Here is a 20,790-nt window from a genome sequence, read left to right as displayed (position 1 = left end):
AAAAAGAGGAAAAGAAAGGAAACCGCTGGCTCTACAAATCTTCCAGCTTTAGTCGAACTCAGTCAACTCACAAACAACTACTCCACTAAAATAGAGGTTAACAAAACAAGGAAGGCTTAACCCTATAAGCGAGTGTTGTCAGTCACAACATAAGTACTGTATTCACTCAAACAGAGCCAATAACACACAGCAGACTAGCTTCTACCCAACTACAGGTACCTGCACCATATCTGCACCGTACTGCAACTACAGCAGAGTTCAACGCTATATTTAAAATTGGCTAAGAAGAAGCCAACTTCAGCGCTGTACAACGACACATGGTGTTCAAGTACAGAAGTGACTACCTTGTGCTGAAGTCTTAGTTAAGTGAATCGTTTGTGTTTCAACCTCGATCACAGGCCTAACAATGCTGACGGGGACTGTCAGGGACTTGCACCTTAATGGAGCGTCCAGCAGGGGGCAGTAAAGATAGCTTTTCGTTAAGGGACACTACGCCAGGTATCCAAATCCAAACGATTACGTGACTAACAGTGGAATTTGTTTATCTGGCAATTACTGTATTTGGCACTCTCGCACCGCATTTATTCACAATAACGGCAGTACCATGTTTAGCATGTTAGGGTGTGTTGTGAAAATGTGAGCAGGCTTACAGATTTGATCGAATTTAGGCTTGTAAAGGTTTACATATACAGGTATTAATTCAGGCATATATATATATATATATATATAAATGACGAAAAGTCTTAGATGCGTAAAAAAAGAAAATATATGTTCAGAAAATATAAGTCCGAATTGACAACCGACTCATACATTTGTTTGTTTGTTTGTTTGTTTTTTTAAAGCACCAGAAACTCCCCGTGGTGGATAGAGAAGCTCTGACGTCAAGACGTCTCGCGAACTACAGCGACCATAACGGGGCTGCGGTCGTGTGCACGCCGTGGTCCGCTCGTGGCTTCGGCTCGCTGTCGGCATTTAATCGCCTCCATATTTCCACGATGCGGTCGTGGCGTTTTGCCATGTGGCGCGATATGTAGCGCGACGGCTTGGGGACCGTAACAGCAGAGAGGCTGTCCTTTGCCAGCGCGCATTTCCTGGTACCGGGACTGCGCGCGCTTGAGGCTCGTGAGGGATCGGTGAGCGACGTAGAGAACGTCTGCCCTTAAACGCACGTCTCGCGTGTCTTGTACAAGGCCGCGGCACGGGCGCACGCTTACGCCGGTCGCGGACGTTCAATAGCTGGCTGTCTGCGGCAGCGCAGGAATGTGCGGCTGATGCACGGTGTGCTGTCTTATCTGCAGACGGGGTCGGAGGGGCTTGCATGGCTTCCTCTGCACTAGTAAACATAACCTTAGCCAGTGCTGATACCCGCGCCTCTTCTGCGCGCTCTCCGCCGCCGCTACACGGGCTCACCGGGGAGGTACCAAGCCTGCAGGCTTATCGGCCAAATAACGAGGCGAGCTGCAGTTTCGCCCGGGACTCGCCCAGCTCGGTTGGCAAACACTGCGACCGGAGTGCCTAGGACTTCGCATTCTCAACGCACCGTTTGCCTCCGACTGCTCTCGTCGTCTCACCGGACGGGCTGTCATTTTCTCACGCTGCTCTAGCAGTATTTCTTATTGAGCTGTTGCGGTACTCTTCTGCGTCGGTGTCCGGGCTGGATCTCTTCTCGCACTCTGAACAAACATCATCTTTAAAACTGGTGAGCATTGCACGGATTAGCACGGGCTGTAATTCATGGTGCATCACTGATAGAAGTTATCCCGTACGAGTGACCATGAAGAAGTTTTTCGATTCCCGACGGGAAATGGTGAGTTCGGGGCCCGTTTCGGGACTTGGTGGAGGCAGCACTGGTTCGGCCAGCGGTGGTTCCTTCATCGGAAAGGTTTTCACCATCGGCCGGTATCAAGTAACTGTGGAAGAAACGGTAGCTGAAGGTAAGCTGTATAAGTCCCAAAATAACCTACTGACATTCTGATTGTTGTTGTTGGTGTGTGTGTGTGGAGTACTTAATGACTTAATGGTCCAAATGAATTATTAAAAACAAGCAAAACAAACTTTATCTAACATGAGACAACTTCTGCCCTATACTGTGATGCATTATGCTTTATAAGCAGTTCTGTTTTACTATGAGAATTGCTTATTGCTAGTACACACTCCTTTGATTGACTGTGACCTGTATGATTGATGGCTGGTGCTAAAAATCAGACCAACTTTGTTTACTGCTTCGTCTCTGGGGTTAGGAAACATCAGCTGACGGGCTGATCACTGATCTACCAGGAGTCCAAGTGAGCTGCGCAGCAATCTGTGTGTCAGCAGAGTTTTTAGCCATGACTCATGTCTTACCTGAAGTTTTTAAGGAACGGGCCAAGTGTAAATTTTAAAAGAGTAAAAGGAATTTGTGTGAAATATTAATGTAGTGTCTTTGTGGAAGAAGAATCAGAGAATGCCATTTCTATTCAAGAACAGCTGTTTTAGGCTCACACACGCAAACCAGCAGAAAGGAAAACTGCTCTACATGGGAAAATGGTAGGAAGGCAACTTTCTTTTAACTCATTTATTGGAGTTAGGAATGTTTTGCTGTCACTGTGAAGTGTTTTATTTTTATGACACTAACTGCCCAAATCGCATATACCAAACTTAACTGCTGAACAACTACATTTAAAACCTGAAATCTGATCTAAATAAATCTGTGGAGCGGTTCATGAAATCATGGGAGTTGTCAGTGTGCTCCTGTCTGCTCCCTTAACGGACCCGCAGCCTGAAAACCCCCATACAGCTCCTCCGCAAGGCTCGGTCGTCATGGTGACTCTCGTTCTGCCCGCTGCCACCCCTGGAGTGCCCCAAGTGCCACAGGCTACCTGCTTCCTGGCAGCAGGCTCCCCCTCGTCCGCTCCCGGGGTTCCCTCTTGCTGCCACGGCCCCGCCGCTCCGTTCATCCTCCTGGCCAGCCGCAGTCTCTCTTTGGAGGGTCCGGCAGAGGCGAAGCCGTCGACGGGCAGCGGCACTTCCCACCCCATGGGTTCTGCAGCCACGTTTTCATCCATGGTGGGATGAACCATGGCTTCTGGCTTCTGGAGAGCTGCTGCATGGTGTGGGGTGTGGTTCTTCTCTCTGGTTCTTCTGGAGGAGGCGCGTGTCCTGCTCTGGTTGCTCCGACCTCCGTTCCTGGCCGACGGCCGAGCACGAGAACTGCAGGTGTTTTGATCTCGCAGCCCAAGGTCAGAAGGGCTAAAGTGAGCCAGGCTGACTCCTGCATGGTGGGATCGCAGGATCAGGGGAAGGCGGTGCTCCCAGTCACACCGGCATTATACCGTGAGGACGGTGAAGCGCTCCACTCCGGAGAGGTGCGGCCTGAATTTTCCGACCGCACAGCCAGTTGCAGACCTCATCGAAGTTGTGCTCCTGGTCATCGTAGCACTCCTCAAGAACTCCTCAACTAGACATTCCTCCTTTGGTCCGGAACCGTGTCTTAGGCCACTTTGTGAAATAGCCCGTGGCCACGAGGACATGGCAGTTCCCGGCATCAGCTGTGGGGCCCGGTAGCAGATCCATAAGCACCGGTAGGGCTTTCTCCTCCAGTGACAAAAACAGCTACATCACAGCATCTGCACAGCCGTGAGGACATCTGCTCGCAGCTACGCCGAGTAGTCTCAACTGGCCTCACCGTTGGCCTGTGCTAAGCAGATGCGTGCCATCTCTCCCTCGCTGGGCCCCAGCCTCGTCGTGCTGTTTCTCTCTCCATTTTGCTGGCTGGCTGGACCCGTCTCGGAGGACGTAACGTCCTGTGCCCCCTTGCTCAGGACTGTCTTCACTGTCCAAAGTTGGCACATGCAAACAAGCAGAAAGGAAAACTGCTCTGTGGGGGGGGAAACTGGTAATTAAGCATAAAATGCATCACGACGATGGTAAAATGTTCTAACTGTACATATCACTTTCAGCAAACTCAACTGCTGAACAACTACAAAAATGTTCCGTTAAATCTGAAGTGAACAAATCTGCAGAGAGGCGCACAGCATTTTTGGGAGCGCTCGCTGCGGGCCTCTTTGCTCCACTTGCCAGGTCTGCCGCCCGAAGTCTGTGCCGTGTGTTCTTAACGTGAGCTACAGCTACACAACTTTTGAGCTTCCTGCCCATAAACACACCTTATGAGATCCATCTGTGTATGGGTCATTTTCACTTATGCCCATGTCTTTCTTCCATCCAAAGCAACTTACACCAGGCAAAAATGAAATGTAAGCACACAATTAATACAGGAATAATGTTCATTAACGTAAAACACAGTTTCCAGTAACCGGATGTTAACCTAATCTTGGTAATTATTCAACCTTACACGTACTTAGGGAAGCCATATTTATAATGGAAGTTTGGATCATTAGGAATCCTTATTATAATTTTAAGACGGTGTTTTCAGGATCTCGACGACGTGGGTGTGATGGTTGTGTTGATAAACGTGTTGGACTCATCGTGTGAAGAGACCAATTCTCATTTAAGGCAGTCATCAAAGAACAGAGGGTCACGTTACTCAGATGCGCTTTTGCACTAATGCTTTCTCAAGCCCTTTCTGGGCTGCTTGGCTAGTCAGATATAACTCTATTGTTAACAGCCCTCTTGGGCCTCCAAAGCAGGGTGGTGATGGTGACGTGTTAAAAGTGATTTAACCTGTTTTACCTCACAGCGAAGACGGGAAACGCCCAACCGCAATGCATCCTGGTCCTAATCCCTTCTTAGGAGAGTTGTGGGTTACAGGTCAGTGGTATCCTTCTAAATGCCATCAAATGTAAATGGCACGATGTTCTCATCCAGAACAACTTACAAAAGCGCATTAGCTGTCCATAGATAGCACAAATAGGTTAGAGTCCAAAAATACCCTTAACCGAGACACGGGTTGAACCAAGTGTCAGTGCTGGAACCTACAATGAAAGATACAATACAACAATCAATGCAACATTATATAATACAACACAGTGTGAGAGCAGTTAATGAACAAGGCAGTTCAATATGTCCACAGGTCCTGTTCTGTCATGAGGCTTTTGAGTAAACATGAACCTCGCCTGTTTTTCTGGAGCATGGTTCGGGAAGCATGTTTTTTTTCCGTTTTGGTTCCGTGTGCTGTCTTCCCCTCTCTCCTCGAGAGGCAGACGGGATCGCTGATATGCACAGATGTGTGCGGGGCTTGGTTTGATGGTGAATCTGGCCAACTGGCTTTGGCGTAATGGTGATCTGCACTTTTCACGGCGAGCTGCTGGCCAGCGTTGTGCCCACTTTGCAGAAGCACGTCTCCGTAAATCCTGCGACTGGGTCCTGCCATGGGTTACGTATGTCGGCTGTGAAGCGGTCTTCCGTATCCCACCCTGTGCTGTGGGGCCGGGACCTGTTATTACGACGTCGTTATCGTTAAGGCCAGCAGAGTTAACAGTTTGGAAGAAAGTCAATATTGTCTTTTGATATCAAGAACGAGGGAGGGCTGTAGTGATCCATTAATTTTCCAGTTTGGTAATTGTTTTCTTGCATCACGATTAATTTGATTTTGTTTAATTAAAAACACTTGAAAATGTTGATTTGTATATTCCATTATATACTCTACAGATCATTTTGTGTTAAGAAGCAACATTTATTTTAAAACAAAATGTAGCAAAGTCCCATGCCCTTGGGCATACCAAGTTGTCTTATAAAGTGATCTTGAGCTATAAATAACGCAAGAACCTGAACCACCTAAAAAAAAACCTTGTATAGCAGATGAAAGACTCCAGGAAGAGGCATATATCAGGTATATGGTTTAAAGGTTCGGTACACTGTTGAATTAGTTTTTTGATACTTTAGTTATCCACTGCACCTTTATTAATGACTACATAGGGTAATTGCAGGGTGGATGGCCACTGTTTTCCAGGTTCGCACCTCAGCAGTGCCACATGCCTTCTTGTTATGGAATGTCAGGCCTGCCTGACATAGGGGCTCAGAGTCGGGAAGCTTTTTAAGCAGCGTCGGCCTCCGTGCCGAACACCTGTGAGTGTGGCGGTTCTGACCTCCTGCCCGGCGAGGAAGATGATCTCTGCGCCTTGCTGTTCTTGTGTGGCCATCAGGAATTTATGTAGCTCATTTTACACACACACACACACACACACACACACACACACACACACACACACACACACACACACACACACACACTCCTATTCTCCTCTAGGCAATCTCTCTTGCTTTGTAGTGTCTATTGATAGCCTTAATAAAAGTACCATGCAGAATGTGAATGATGTTATTCTAGGCAGAGTTCTCCAGGTCTGATTTCACAGACCTTTCTGTAACTTTAGTCTAGTACCTCTCTCTCCCTGTGTGTCTGTCTTCTTTTCTCTCCCAGACATACACACACACGCACACGCACGCACAGTCTATGCGGGGCGCGTTCTCTCTCCTGGGCTGTACTGCGACAGTACAGATTGGTGCTAGTGTGTCACGCGGCTAGCTATTATCTGCGGAATGCTGCCCCCTCCTCACCGAGATGATACGCGGGACTCCCGCACTTCACCTCTGCGTTCTGAGCTTTAGCTGCTCAGTGGTCCTGTGGCACCTGCATTTCCGCTGGCTGAGCACATGGGTAAACTTTACACGCGGAAGGTTATAAGAAAATGAGCAAATAGTATAGTAGCTCTGTTCTACAGCATGAAATAAATGTGGTGTTGTTGGTATTCTCGTAACTGATTAGCATAGCAACAGCAGGTCTGTAGGAGCAGCTGGCTAATTTTCCTCCAGACCTTCTAACATTAAGTTCCTAACAGCTTGGTAAAGGTAGTTTATGAAGATCATGACCTGCAGGGCATGGATTACTCTTCTCTCTTGGTACCTTGACACCTGCACGGTCCCACCACGGCAGCCTCTGGCTGGCAAAAGGCTTGCGGCATGGCTGCCTGACTGAAAGATTTTGTTCTTAGCCTGAGATGACTTCATTTGTAAATTAGTATCAAATCTAATGGATAGGGCGTGTTTTCTGTTGAACAAATGAGTGTGTGTGTGTGTGTGTGTGTGTGTGTGTGTGAATAATAGATGGTCAACAGCTGATTTATTCATTACTGTCTGTCACTGGTGGCTGCCATCTGTCAGTTCCCAACCTGTATGTGTGCGAGCCTGCATTCAGGCCTGAATCATAGTTGATAATAAACAACAGGATAAGCATTCATTTCTCATTCTATTGGCCACTGCTCAGCATGTCGTAAGGGAGCAGTGCAGAGGAGGAGGGGTTTGATTACATTACAGAACAGCGAGGCTCAGGACACCTGCGTGCCCACTGAGGTGTGTACCTGGTGCTCACTGGTGCTTATTAGCTTTCACTGTTTGTTAGCAAGTGGCTAGTCTTGTAGCTTCATAGCAGTGCTACTGAAACACACTTTAAACTGTACTTGGTTAAAAAGCACACGCACACGGAGAGAGAGAAAAGGGCGGGTGTGAGAGAAAGAAAGGAAGTGATATCTCCTCTCCAGTAGAGCAGACGTTTCAAATTTAACTCCGTCCCAGAGGGCGCTGAGTCACTGTGTGTGTGTGTGTGTGTGTGTGTGTGTGTGTGTGTGTGTGTGTGTGTGTGTGTGTGCGTGTGCGCACGTGTGTATCAGACTGTTCAGCTAGATTTTATCTTCAGTACCTTATTGTCCCCATTCTGAGGTTGTAATCCTTTTAGTTCTTGAGTTCTTTTGGTGTGCTTTTACTGTGAGCTGCTTGTCTGATTGAGGTTGCTGACTGGTCACTGGAAAATACGGCATTAGCGTCTGCAATAAGTCCTGGCTTGTGTGGTAGTTTGGATAGATGAAGGTGACTGACATATTTAAAAGACACTCCTGCTCTTTCTTACTGTCACCTGGAAGTCCTGGCGAGGCCTGCTGGAGACACTCTGCTTTGTGGCCGGATACTCCAACGTGACATCAGTTAGAAGGACACGCCCGCTCGCAAACACACTCACAAACACAGCACTGTGCCAGCACGCTGGATTGAAGCATGTGGCTCTTTTCCCTGCTTTCTAAACGTATACTCTCTTTGGTCTCTTTGCATCGATACCACCAGCTTCCAGTGCGCCCGCACACACGCACACACACACACACACACACACACACTCAGACAGAAGCCATGAGGCACTGCTGGAACCAGTAACTGAAGACTCTTGGAGCTTCTTTATAAGGAGCCATAAACAAGACTGAGCTGATATTTATAGTCTATTACATAAGTCTTCTCACTGTGATGATAACTTTACTTTACACCACTGTGTGTGTGTGTGTGTGTGTGTGTGTGTGTAAGCAGATCAGGCCTTAATGTGACTCATTGCCCAGAGCAGCACACTCCTCTCATTGCTTTCTGAAAAAACATGGATGCCCTTTGTGCCTGCGTGTGCGTGCACGCGCGTATGTGGGTGCCTGCGTGTGCGTGCACGCGCGTATGTGGGTGCCTGCGTGTGTGTGCACGCGCGTGTGTGCCTGCGTGTGCGTGCACGCGCGTGTGTGCCTGCGTGTGCGTGCGCGCGCGCGCGTGTGTGCGTGTGCCTGCGCGCGCGTATGTGGGTGTCTGCGTGTGCGTGCGTGCGTTGAAAGATACTTTGAGCGAGTGACCGGGGTGAGATGGGGTGAGTGGATGGGTGGGAACACCTGCTTCCCAACAGTCTTCGGCACATTTGAATCCTGCGTCTTGACCTCCATGCTGTTTGGTCAGGCTGCACCTAAACACGCTCCCTCCAGATGGAGGCTCTGTGTCACCACGGTGACAGAGACACCGCAAACGCCAGCACGCCTGGCTCATACGGATCATTGGTCACCAACCTGGAAAGGTGGTCATGACAACAAGGTCCAAACACCATCCATGTCAATTTCCTGTGGTTACTGTTTCACAGCAGTAACATGTCTGGTAGCTGTAATATCCTGTTGGCTATTTTAAGCCTCCAGAAGAGTAGCCTCCTCAGGACAGACCACTGAGTTTCCGCTCTGTGTTGCTCCGTGACGTTACCGGTGAGGTTCGTCTCTGCGTCAGTCTCGGGGTGCGGTCCAGGCTCTGATCTTTTTCAAGGCTGTCGTGACTGAGGGAGTTGGTGTTGGTGGATGGATGGATGGATGCATGGTGGGGGGTGCTTAGATGTCTTGATTTACTCTCTTTGGTGGCGTTCACACAGCAGGTAAAAGTGGCCCAAATCTGACCTTCTTCTCCATGTGTGGTACTGGAATCCGATAACTTATACAATGTGTGAATGATCGGAATTCCTCACTTCTGTGTCAGTCCAACATCACAGTTGTTATAATTTTGCGCTGCCGGGAACCATAGCTAGACAACAGCAGTGAAGGAGGATTTTAGTGGCATCAGACCTCATGGATATTTGGGTAGTTGTCATTACTCCATCAGTAAAACTGATTAACTTCTAACTGCAAGCTAGTGGCCATTAGAGTTGACTCCTCTCCACGTCTGGACGAGCGTGTCATGTGAAGCGTTGTCCTTTTGGATGCGTGGATCCAAACACGCATGATCCGTTCAGTTGTGAACAGCCTACCAGCAGGCCACTTTTACCTGCTGTGTGAACGTAGCGTTCAGGGAACGTGTAGGGGAACGTGAAACTAAGGCCCCGCTCTCTGTCGCTTTCCCTAGGTGGGTTTGCCATCGTGTTCCTGGTGCGCACCCATCAGGGCTCACGTTGCGCTCTGAAGAGGATGTATGTGAACAACGAATCTGACCTTCAGGTCTGCCAGAGGGAGATCCACGTCATGGTGAGAGCCTTGCACTCTGATTCTCCTCGCACACCTCCCACCCTCCTCCAGGGCCAACGTCCCAAGTTCGCCACGTCCTCAGGGTCTCCTCGTGTGCATGCTTGCGCACTACACTGGCTGGAAGTGTGCGCTCTCCCACGATTGCCTCCACGTTGCCCCTTTTATGTCACTTTTGGAGTCTCTGTGGCCTAGTTCTTGTCTAACTGTCATCAGAGCAATGCTGGCCAATCACGGATGTCTGTTCTGAACACGTGACGTGTACAGAGCAGTTAGTGCTCTCCTCCAAGCATGTTCATGCATCCAGTTGTGATGTGTGAACCAGCCTACAAGGATGCAGCGATTGGCCGCACACGCGTTTTACTCTCTCGCACTAGTAGCAGTCATGTGATCAGGGAGCCCGAGCTCGTGGGTAGGAACCGGCAACAGATATAACAGAAAAAAATGCAGAGAGAGTGAAGATGAAAGAATGAAGGAGACAAAAAGCTGACCCCTTTTGTAATATCTGTTTTGGAGGCAGTACTCGTCCTGGATGAAATGCCGTCTTTTATTTGCACTTCTCAAATGCATAGAGTGAGTGAGTGAGTGAGTGAGTGAGAGAGAGAGACACTATTCACAGACACCAGTGGACCAGTAAGAACGGCAGCAGTCAGTAGCGAGAGAAAGAGCTCGTTGTCTGGTGTTCTAAAGAGCTGCGTCTGGGGACTCGCTCTGGTCCGTAATACAGACGCCTTCTTCTCACTTCACACTCTGGGCTGCACTTTATTTAGAACACTGGTACGGTTTTCTCACGGCACCGCCCCTCCTGCTCGAAGGCTGCCTAAACTACAGCCGATCCAGAACACCCCCGCCGCGATGGTGCAGCAGGGGAACGCGGCCCTAACGGGGTGCTGAGCGGCCCGTGGGATGCTCTGGCAGAACTGGGGCTGGCCCGTCAGGGAAGGCACCGGAGGTCGTGGAGGGTGCTGGCCCGTTAGGGGCAGTGCCGCAATCCTGCAGCATACGTGAAGGTCACTAGCGCTGAGCTGCGCTTCTGGTGGGGCAGAACAGTAGAGTGGCTCATCGTGTGTGTGTGTATGTGTGTGTGTGTGTGTGTGTGTGTGTGTGTGTGTGTGTGTGTGTGTGTGTGTGTGTACGTACAATGGGGGCGCCTGCGTGTCTTTTTACAGAGGGACTTGGTGGGCAACAAAAACATAGTCACTTTCCTGGACGCCAGCATCACGCCAGTAAGCTCAGGAGACGTTTGGGAAGTGTTTATATTGATGGATTTCTGTAGAGGTATGCACAACCCCAGCTCCTCAGTCTCACTCTGGCTTATTCATAGAGGGTCTTTAAAACTGTCTCTTCATGAGTAGTAAAGTAAGTAAGGTTTCTGCCATTTTCTAGTGTGTTCTATTGCTGAAATGATCATAGCGCCCTGAAACAATCGTCCCCTAATCATATGCCACGGTTTCCTGTAAAATGTACGTCCTAAACAGTGTAACATGTCCCAGATTGCATTACAGATCTAATCAACTAGCAAATTCACTTGCAGTGTGTCACTGCATACAGACCTCCAGGTCTTGACTTTTCTTCAATACATAATACATAATTGTTTGTAGTTACTTTATTCCCAGTGTTTTGGTAATTGATCATGGTTCACTGTGGGTGCATGTTTGCGTTTGTGTGTGTGTGTGTGTGTGTGTGTGTGTGCGCTTGTGCGCATGTCTCCCCCCAGGTGGTCAGGTGGTGAACCTGATGAACCAGCGTCTGCAGACGGGCTTCAGTGAGCAGGAGGTCCTGAGCATCTTCTGTGACACATGTGAAGCTGTGTCTCGACTCCACCAGCGCAAAACACCCATCATCCACCGGGACCTCAAAGTACGAGGGGCACTGTGCCCTTGCTTCATCCCTCTTCCTCCCTCCCTCTCCCTCTCTCTCTCTCTCCCTCTCTCCCTTCAGCAGACTGTGGGTCTTTTTATTCCTACAGTGCTGATGTGGCAGGTGGTAATGTCACCTTCATCACTGCTTGGGATTGATAACTCACAGATTTTCTATGAAATTAAAGTTTGGGGGTTTTTTTGTGACAGAGGTGTAAGAGCTGGATCACAGCACGTGCACACACACACACACACACACTCTCTCTCTCCCTCTCGTCTTCTTTTCTCCCCACCCCCTCTAGGTGGAGAACATCTTGGTGCATGACCAAGGTCACTATGTGCTATGTGATTTCGGCAGCGCCATCATCCGGTTCCAGGATCCTCAGGTGGAGGGCGTGGCAACTGTGGAGGAGGAGATTAAAAAGTCAGCTTGGATTCCTTCGAACATTCTGCCATTTGCTTAACTATATGCTGCCTCTCAGATTACAAGTTATATCATTTGTTTGCTTTTGTGTGTGTGTGTGTGTGTGTGTGTGTGTGTGTGTGTGTGTGTGTGTGTGTGTGTGTGTGTGTGTGTGTGTGTGTGTGAGCACACATATGCGAATGCAAACAGGTACACCACGCTCTCATACAGAGCTCCAGAAATGGTGAACCTCTACGGTGGGAAGGTGATCAGCACAAAAGCAGATATCTGGGTGAGTACAAGCATTAGATCGTGACTTTGTGGTTAGTGTACCTGAGAAACTGGTGCAGTTCTGTCGGGTCCCATATGTGGGCGCTGTTCCCTCCTTGGCCTGGTGATGGGCCGGTCAGGGCCGGTCTGAGGTAGATGGACAGTCTGTGGTAGAAGTACCAGGCCAGCACGTTAAAGTGCTGCTGTGCAGCAAAAACTGATAAGATATATTTTTATGTTGATCTGAAATATTTTTTTAATACAAAAAACTGCAGAGTGGGCAGAGGTGAGGAAGTCTGTATATGTATGTATTTGTACGTTTGTGTGTGTGTGTGTGGTCTTTCCCTACAGGCTCTGGGCTGTTTGCTCTATAAGCTGTGTTTTTTCACACTGCCGTTTGGGGAGAGTCAGGTGGCCATCTGCGACGGCAGCTTCACCATTCCAGACACATCCCGTTACTCCCACGACATGCACTGCCTCATACGTGAGTCATTTCATTATTCCCACGAAATGCTCTACCTCATATGTGGGTCATTCCGTTATTCCCACGACGTGCGCTGCCTCATGCGTGAGTCATTCCGTTACTCCCACGACGTGCGCTGCCTCATACGTGAGTCATTCCGTTACTCCCACGACGTGCGCTGCCTCATACGTGAGTCATTCCGTTACTCCCACGACGTGCGCTGCCTCATACGTGAGTCATTCCGTTACTCCCACGACATGCGATGCCTCATACGTGAGTCATTCCGTTATTCCCACGACATGCGCTGCCTCATACGTGAGTCATTTCATTATTCCCACGAAATGCTCTACCTCATATGTGGGTCATTCCGTTATTCCCACATGCGCTGCCTCATACGTGAGTCATTCCGTTACGCCCACGACGTGCGCTGCCTCATACGTGAGTCATTCCGTTACTCCCACGACGTGCGCTGCCTCATACGTGAGTCATTCCGTTACTCCCACGACATGCGCTGCCTCATACGTGAGTCATTCCGTTACTCCCACGACATGCGCTGCCTCATACGTGAGTTCTTCCTCGTGCTTAACCATTTCATTTATTCATTTTGTTGGTTTTTCGATTATGTATTATCTTACTCACAACACATGGAATAAACCATACAGTTAGTGTCTGGCTTTCTGTATGTCTCTCTGACTGACTTAAATTTGTCTTTGTTTCTCTCTTGTTTCTGTTTCTGTTTCTGTATGTGTTTGGGTCTTTCTGTCTTTCTCTCTCTCTGTCTCTCTCTGTGTCTGTCTGTGTCTGTGACTTTGCTGTGTTTTCTCTGTGCTCAGGTTACATGCTGGAGCCAGATCCTGACATGAGGCCGGATATCTACCTGGTATCACATTTCTCCTTCAAGCTAGCACGCAAAGATTGTCCCATACAGAACGTTCAGGTGTGTGTCCGTCTGTCCTTGTGTGTGTCCCTGTTCGTGTGTCCCTGTGCGTGCGTGTGTGCGTGCGTGTTTCCCCACTGGATTCTGCCATTGAGCAGCTCTGCACTTGCTTTCTTGTTGCCACTGATGACAACCAGAGACGTAGGAAGTTAAGGCAAAAACCACACTGATCTGAACTTTAGAAAAGATCTCATGCCCTGCTAGGTCTGAATAACCCACATATAGTCCATGGTTTGAACTCCCTCTTCAGCACTCCCTACAGGCCACTGCTTGCGTAGTCTGTGCACTCCAGAACCACCCACCACCTTTACCAAAGCTACCTTTTAATCCACCGAGGTGTGAAGTGTACAGTATGCATAAAGCTTGGTATTCTGATTGCTGATTGGCTGTGCTCTAGCAGGCCCTTCCTCCTAGCTGTTGTATTGTGTTGAGTCAGAGCGGCACATCACGGCCAGCCGTGACCACTAAGCGCACGTTACGGACAACCTTTTAAGTGCTTGCACACGTAAATAATTGCTGACACAAGTTTTATGCTTCAGATATTGCTAATATTTTTTTAATCCGTTTATCTTTGCTACATTTTTTTCTCGTCCAATCAGAACTCACCCATCCCTGCAAAGCTCCCTGAGCCAATCAGAGCGAGTGAGGCCATAGCCAAGAAGAGTCAGACTAAAGCCAGGTGAGAGAGCACAGCGGTGTACTATACTATCCACGGTGCAATTTTTAAGCTGCTGTTTTTCTAATAACGTCTGAGTTAACGACGAGGGATGTCCTGTGTGCATATGTAATATATGATTTTCTCCGATATATGTACTTGTCCAAACCCCTCCGCTTTCTACCCTCAGACTAACCGATCCAGTCCCCACAACGGAAACCTCCATAGCGCCACGGCAACGACCCAAAGCTGGCCAGGCTCAGCCAGTCACGGGTATCCTTCCCATACAGCCCGCCCTCACCCCGCGGAAGAGAGCCAACGCCCCCGCGGGAGCCGGCCAGCCTATCAGTGGGTGTCGCGTAGCACAATCGACACACGACACATTTTAGACCTTCGCTCCACTCACACAACCCCGTATACTGGGTACACTCCACAACAGATACGTTCAGAGTCAAATTACAAACATGTATGCATTTAAACGTTTGGGTGTGTACCGGGAGCCCAGAGTGCCTCCAGGCTGTTAGTAATAGTGATCCCACCGAGGGTAACATTCCCCCACGGTGAGCCCCCGGATTGACCGGCACACATCTTATGCTTGTTTAGCTGACAGAGGCTTCTCCAGTAATCCCAGCGGCTGCGTTAGCCTGTCTTTGGAGGGAGCCTTTACAGGCCAGCTAAGAAGCTGCTGGCCCGCAAAATGAGTCTTTAACTACCCGAGTCACCCGCTGGGCTCCCGTTTTGACCGCCTGTTCAAAAAGGCAGGACTCATTAGGGCCCCTCTGCGTCCCACCCCCAGTGGAGCGTAAAGATGCGAGCTCCAGGTCTGTTCTACATTAAGCCAGAGTCTGTTTCCTTACCGCATGTCACCGGGCAGAAAGGCGTCTTTCACATGCTCTGGGACTGAACTGAGGGAGCATGTTATTTTAATATGATAATAGATGCTGTAAAGTAGAAATCTTGGACTAGTTATGCTCTGTTGATTGGGTTTTTTGTGCGTACAGAGTACTACTTGCATCTTGTACTGGTACTTTTTGCTGTGGTTGTTATGTCTTGTATTAGCTGGTGTTGCAGTGTAGCATGTGTGTGTTTTTTATTGCTAGGAGGTAAAGATGTGTTGTGTTGCCTTGTAGATGTGGGAATAACCCCTCAGCCTGTTGCCTCGGGTCAACCACAGAAGCCCCACACCCAGCACCCGATCCCTGTCGCTCAGCAACAGGCCACGCCCACACCGCTGCAAGCCACTCCCTCCCCACCTCAGGCCACTCCCCAGCATGGGCAGCTCTTCGTTCAGCCGCAGGCCACGGCTTTCCTGTCCGCCCAGCAGCAGGTACAGGCCACGCTAGTTGCCGCTGAGCAACGGTTGCCAGTGGTAACGGAGCTCATGTTCGTGCTTACTGTGGTCGTGAAAACAGATGATGGCACGATAACGTCTGTTTGATCTCAGGCTGAGGTGTAATCAAATAGCACATTTTGTGTCTTTATCTGTTGAATAATAATGTACTGAATAGTTTCAGTGGTCGGCGCTGTATTTTGACACTATCTACTTTATTTTAGCCCCATCGCCATGTCCCCAACCTCTACCCACCGCATCATCAAAACACCGCACTGCCTGCGCAGACCGCCACGTCTGTGCAGGCGAAAGTTAAAGTCACGGCCCCGCCTCCACCCTTTCAGAGCCTCCAACCCGGGACTCCCGCCCAAGCCCCGCCCCCGGTGCCGGTCAGACCCAAGGGCATGGCCCCTCCCCCCCCCACCCAGCATCAGACTGTACCTCTGGCACTGACCCCGCACGCGGAAAACAAATCCACAGCTCCGCCCACACAGCAGCTGGAAGTTAATTTCATTGCTGTTAGTGCGCTGACCCATAAAAGTCCCACAGTTAGACCTCCAGTCCTACAGGGGGTGCCGGCTCCGGACGCAGACTCTGAGGAGACGGTAATTTCACGTATGGTGGCATCTGACGCTGCCGCAAAGATGTATGCGGTGACCTTGCTGGGTTAAAGCTTTCTGAAAACTTTTCTAGAACCTTCCACCTGTTGTGTGGCTATGTGCCTCAACACTTTAGTATCCTTACAACATACACGGGGACTTTTTGAAAAGATCATTTGTAAATGTGCTAGCCATGATAACGTTGCTATTAGTGCACTGAGGAATTTGGCATACACAACTGAAGTGGAATGACTGCTTCTAACTTCTGGCTAAAGTTCACCTATATAAACTTTTAGAAAAAATTGTAAAATTTAATAACATTTTTATGACTTTGTTTTAAATGGTGAAGTCATACATGTAGGTTCTCCGACTTTAATACATTTTCAAAGGTGAACTTTAAGCTCTTTACATCCTGGGTAGTTTCTTTTGACGAGCACGATGATCATCCAATCATCAGTGTTCTCGCTGCCACTCTCGGCAGAGTGAAACCGTAACAGTCTGCCACTAACCACTGCCGCATGGTCCTAGTGGGAGTGGGCTCGCCTCCGTGGCTGACCGAGCCAAGTGACTGTACGCCATCATCTGTTCATTTCCTCCAGATGTCTGTTTTCTCTTTGCCAGAAGGGAAGGAGTGTTTCTGCTTCTCTTATTTTTGGCTCGGGACCTCCTCCCTCGTCTCTTGGCCGATCACGCGTCTCTTTCTGAAAGTCTCGTCTTCTCGTCTTGCCTCCCTTGGTTTTTGTAGCTAAACGACGGGGTTCCGTCTTCCTCTGGTTTTCATTTCCCCCCGTAGTCTTTTGCTGGTGGGCAGCCGGGTCACAAAGTGGGCTCCCTGACTCCGCCCTCCTCCCCTAAGACGGCCCCCCGAGGGGGCCACCGCCGCATTCTGAGTGACGTCACACACAGCGCCATATTTGGAGTTCCTGTCAGCAAGTCCACTCAGCTGTTCCAGGCTGCAGCTGCTGAAGCCGGCCTCAACAAATCCAAGTGAGTTCCGTCCGTCCGTCCGTCCGTCCATTCGTTCATTTGTCTCACTACTTTTTGCATCCGTCCATCCAATTGTCAGTTCATAATGTTTCTCAAACTCCAGTTTTATTTCATCACTCCATCGCAGTTCCACACCGCCCTTCGTTTCGTGTTTCTGCTTCAGATCGGCCAGCACCACTCCCTCCGGCTCCCCGAGCTCGTCACAGCAAAGTGTCTGCCCGGCGGGGGACGTCAGGGCCCCGTCGGCCGCCCCCAGAGCAGGAACTGGCGCGCAGCCTTCCTGGAACCCTTTCGGTGATGACAACTTCTCCAAACTCACAGCTGAGGAGCTGCTCAACAAGGACTTCGCCAAACTCGATAGTAGCGAACACTTAATATGAAAATTATTAACTGGATGGCTATGGGAGGTTTTAATACATAATATTAAATGTGTCTGTCTGTGTGTGTGTCTGTGTGTGCTCATAGCTAAACCTCCTGAGAAGTCCTCAACAGAAAATCTCATTTCAGCGTTACAACCTACAGCCCCTAACAAAGGCTATTCCCAAGGAGCAGGTATACACCCAGTACCTTCATCTCACCCTCAGTGTTTCACATTCGCTCTTTTACTGTTTCTCCTGCTGTCCCCAAGACTGGTTTCATCTTCCTTTCCTTCTCTGAATTCATTTCACTGACCCAATCTGCTCCCAGCACCACAGCAGCGAGACCACTTCCCTTTCGTGGCCTCTTGCGTCTCTGCCCAACAGGCGCTCGTGTGCGCCACTGGTCGGCTTTCGACGTCTCGCCGCGTGTGTAACACGGGGGCGTGCCGGCGGTGGCCACCAGGTGGCGCTTTCGACCTCCAGGTTGACGTGGTCCTCAATCCGACGAGCGTCTCGGAAGCCACGAGCGTAGCCACAAACGGTTATGACACTCACTCGTGTCTGAGTGAATACGACTGAAGTCTGTGTGTGTCGTCCTTGTGATGGGGACCGTCATTATACAATACTGCGTTTGTAGATCGGGTGGGAAAGCGTTGAGCGAAAGAGCATAGATCAGCGAGTTCTCTCCAGGCCTGAGGTAGTCGAGTAGGGTGTGTCTCTGCGCTGGGCAGGCGGGGCGAGGGTGTGGCCTGTTATGTTTGTTCTGGGTGAATACTGCTGGCTGGGGAGAGAATAGACTAAGCCTTCCAGTTCTTACATAAGCAGGGTTTGGCTAATCCTCTGTGGATTTGATGACATGCACGCACACGCTCACGAGCACACGTGAGCGCGCACAGATGCGCAGTGCAGCTGCAGCACTTCATTAGAAAGCGAGCCTCTTTTACGGGCGACCGTCGGCACGTTCATAAGGTCCGGCTTTTTAAATGCGTTATTGTGTCGGCGCCGGAGGCGTGGCAGAGCCAAGGGAAAGGACAACACCCCACCCCCCACCCCTTCGGAAATGAGCAGCGCATGACCGTGTTCGTGCGCTGAGACCTGCTGCAGTGTTTAGTTGTCCACTTGACGCTGCTCCCATGTTCAACTTTTCACCCTTTTTTCACCCCAGCAAAAGGCATAAAGCGTCGACCCTGCTGCTCTCTGTCCTGAGTGGCCATCGCCCTCCCCGCCCCCTCTTGAACCTTGAACCCTGACCCTGACCTTAAAGTCCCATCAATTCTGTAAGTATGGTCAGGGCAAAGAAATACAGCTTTGTGGAATGGTTTAATTTTTAAATTGTTGAAAAAGAGGTTCATCAATTTTTCAAGAAGTTCCTCGTGAACTAATTCAGAATTGTTCCACGGCAAGCCAACATTTTTCTACTTTTTCCACTGTTGAACACTCACATCACAACCGCACATAACGCAAAGACTCCCAACTATAAGCCTGAATGCTTAAAGAAAAACCTTTGAGGAATTGGTGAACCTTAACCTTGGGGTCACTGGCTAACCCAGCCTAGGGTCAGCCCACGGACGCCATGCCTGGGCGGAGTGACCCAACTTGTGATGCTCATCTGACTTGCATGCACCCGGGCTGGTTGGTAACCGCAGTAACTGCATCAGCAACAGCAGCTGTTCTCTCCTCCAAAGCATAATGACCTGGTCTAATACGGATCCTAACTGCTCTTAATAGTCTCACTGTTTAGCTCCTGTCACACGTCTTTGCACTTTTTACAGGTTTGTTCCCGTAACGCTGTTCAGTTTGCAGTGCTCGTTCTTTATAATGGCAGAAAACACAAAACACATTTCTGTTGCATGGTTGACCTTCGTGTGCCTTTGTGTGAGTTCAGATGTCTAACAAGGCCACTGCTGTGTGTTCACCTCTGATTCTACTTCTCCAAACCTGCCTGGGTTTTCTCGCTCTTCATTTGTTGCCGTTCACCATGATGTCTCAAGTGCACGATGTCTTTGTGTCAGCGTTGTCCGTTTGAACGTTTTGCGGTTTTTCTCTGTGTCTTCGTGACGCAGTCGTGCTTTTATCACAAGAGCAGCTGTGATCACCTGAATTAAGCAAAGCATGAGAGTGTCACCTAAACCACGCTAGACTCCGAACTTGTCAGTTAACACTTTCCACCTCTGTCCTCCCCTCTCCTCTCCGCTGGCCATTAGAGAAGTTGATTGAGGGTTTGAAGTCTCCAGAGCCTCCTCCTCCTCATCCACCCAGCTTATACCTGACCTCCCCTCGAACGACCCCTTCAGGCATTCAGACTCCAGCCCTTTTTCAAGGGAAATGACTGGTTTGTCTGGTTGGCTACCCTGCAGAGGCATTTCCTACAGTAGAGGATGCACGTTACGGCACACCGTTGCCATTTTTAAACCCAATGCGTTACAGAATCACTTCTGCTCATTTATAACTGTGTATAACAGCCTCGCCTGGAAATTGCGCTTCTCGCAGAGATTCATTTTGGCCTGTCTCTCAGTACCAAAGCCATCAATGGAGGTGTGTCCACTGGCCTTGGTTGTGAAACAGTAAACCCAGGTTGTCGAGTTTCTCTGTCCCACTCGTCTTGTATATTAGCCCAAAACGTCTCCTCCGCAATGTTCCCCATGTCTGCTGTGGCCACCTGTCTGACAGTGCATGACTCCCCGTCTTTTTGGTTCATTTGAAGAGCACCCAAAGATCTCACCATGCATGGGAATGAGAGGACTGACTCGCCATTGCCTCCTGCAGGTCCAGAGACGCTCACATGTTCCCTCTCTCTTTACACAGCTGGAGCGGACTCTCTGTTTCCCAGTCTGGAGTGTCTGCAGGCTGCTCGTGTGTCTGTGTTGCCAGGTCAGCAGAAATCCCTCCCATTGTTTTACCTTTTGTTTTATTCTCGTGAAGAAAATTTGCTTGCTTGTGAATTCTTTGGGCTTTCCTGATCCGAGGAACGTTCTCTGTATCCTCTCCGGTTCATGTTTGACGGGGGTCGTTTTCATAGGGGGGAGCATTACACAGATCCCAGCTGTCTCTGAGACAGCAGGCAGGCTCTATGAGAGGAGAAGCCTGTGCTAACACAATATGACTTTTCCACACATCACTCACCAATTAGCACCTTTGCGCTGGTCACCATTTCGCCAAGGTCACCTCTGGGATCTCTCAAATCCCATTTCCTCTCCCTTCTCCGG

At 49.5% G+C, this 20,790-nt stretch overlaps 1 protein-coding gene across 8 annotated transcripts in view; it reads left to right on the top strand.

Moving 5' to 3' along the window:
• The first annotated feature begins 443 nt into the window (after positions 1–443).
• The window catches only part of LOC113567854 (AP2-associated protein kinase 1-like), a 27,815-nt gene continuing 7,468 nt past the window's right edge, over positions 444–20,790 (top strand). The window contains exons 1-15 of one of the 8 annotated variants that reach the window (XM_035536053.1): positions 922–1,699; positions 9,607–9,725; positions 10,892–11,000; positions 11,440–11,582; positions 11,884–12,005; positions 12,195–12,276; positions 12,606–12,738; positions 13,551–13,654; positions 14,254–14,333; positions 14,500–14,657; positions 15,440–15,636; positions 17,032–17,225; positions 17,389–17,585; positions 17,691–17,777; positions 20,390–20,455. In XM_035536053.1, coding sequence (XP_035391946.1) covers positions 9,669–9,725; positions 10,892–11,000; positions 11,440–11,582; positions 11,884–12,005; positions 12,195–12,276; positions 12,606–12,738; positions 13,551–13,654; positions 14,254–14,333; positions 14,500–14,657; positions 15,440–15,636; positions 17,032–17,225; positions 17,389–17,585; positions 17,691–17,777; positions 20,390–20,455 — 1,729 coding nt within the window. In that variant the 5' untranslated portion in view covers positions 922–1,699; positions 9,607–9,668. Of the gene's footprint in view, positions 693–842; positions 1,935–4,675; positions 4,747–9,606; positions 9,726–10,891; positions 11,001–11,439; positions 11,583–11,883; positions 12,006–12,194; positions 12,277–12,605; positions 12,739–13,550; positions 13,655–14,253; positions 14,334–14,499; positions 14,658–15,439; positions 15,637–17,031; positions 17,226–17,388; positions 17,586–17,690; positions 17,778–20,389; positions 20,456–20,790 lie in introns of those variants that run through there. The other 7 variants (XM_035536051.1, XM_035536058.1, XM_035536054.1 and 4 more) reach the window with 7 other exon arrangements.

The sequence above is a fragment of the Electrophorus electricus genome, chromosome 18, assembly GCF_013358815.1.
Source record: "Electrophorus electricus isolate fEleEle1 chromosome 18, fEleEle1.pri, whole genome shotgun sequence".
Lineage (NCBI taxonomy): Eukaryota > Metazoa > Chordata > Actinopteri > Gymnotiformes > Gymnotidae > Electrophorus > Electrophorus electricus.
This window is presented reverse-complemented; position numbering and strand designations above follow the sequence as displayed.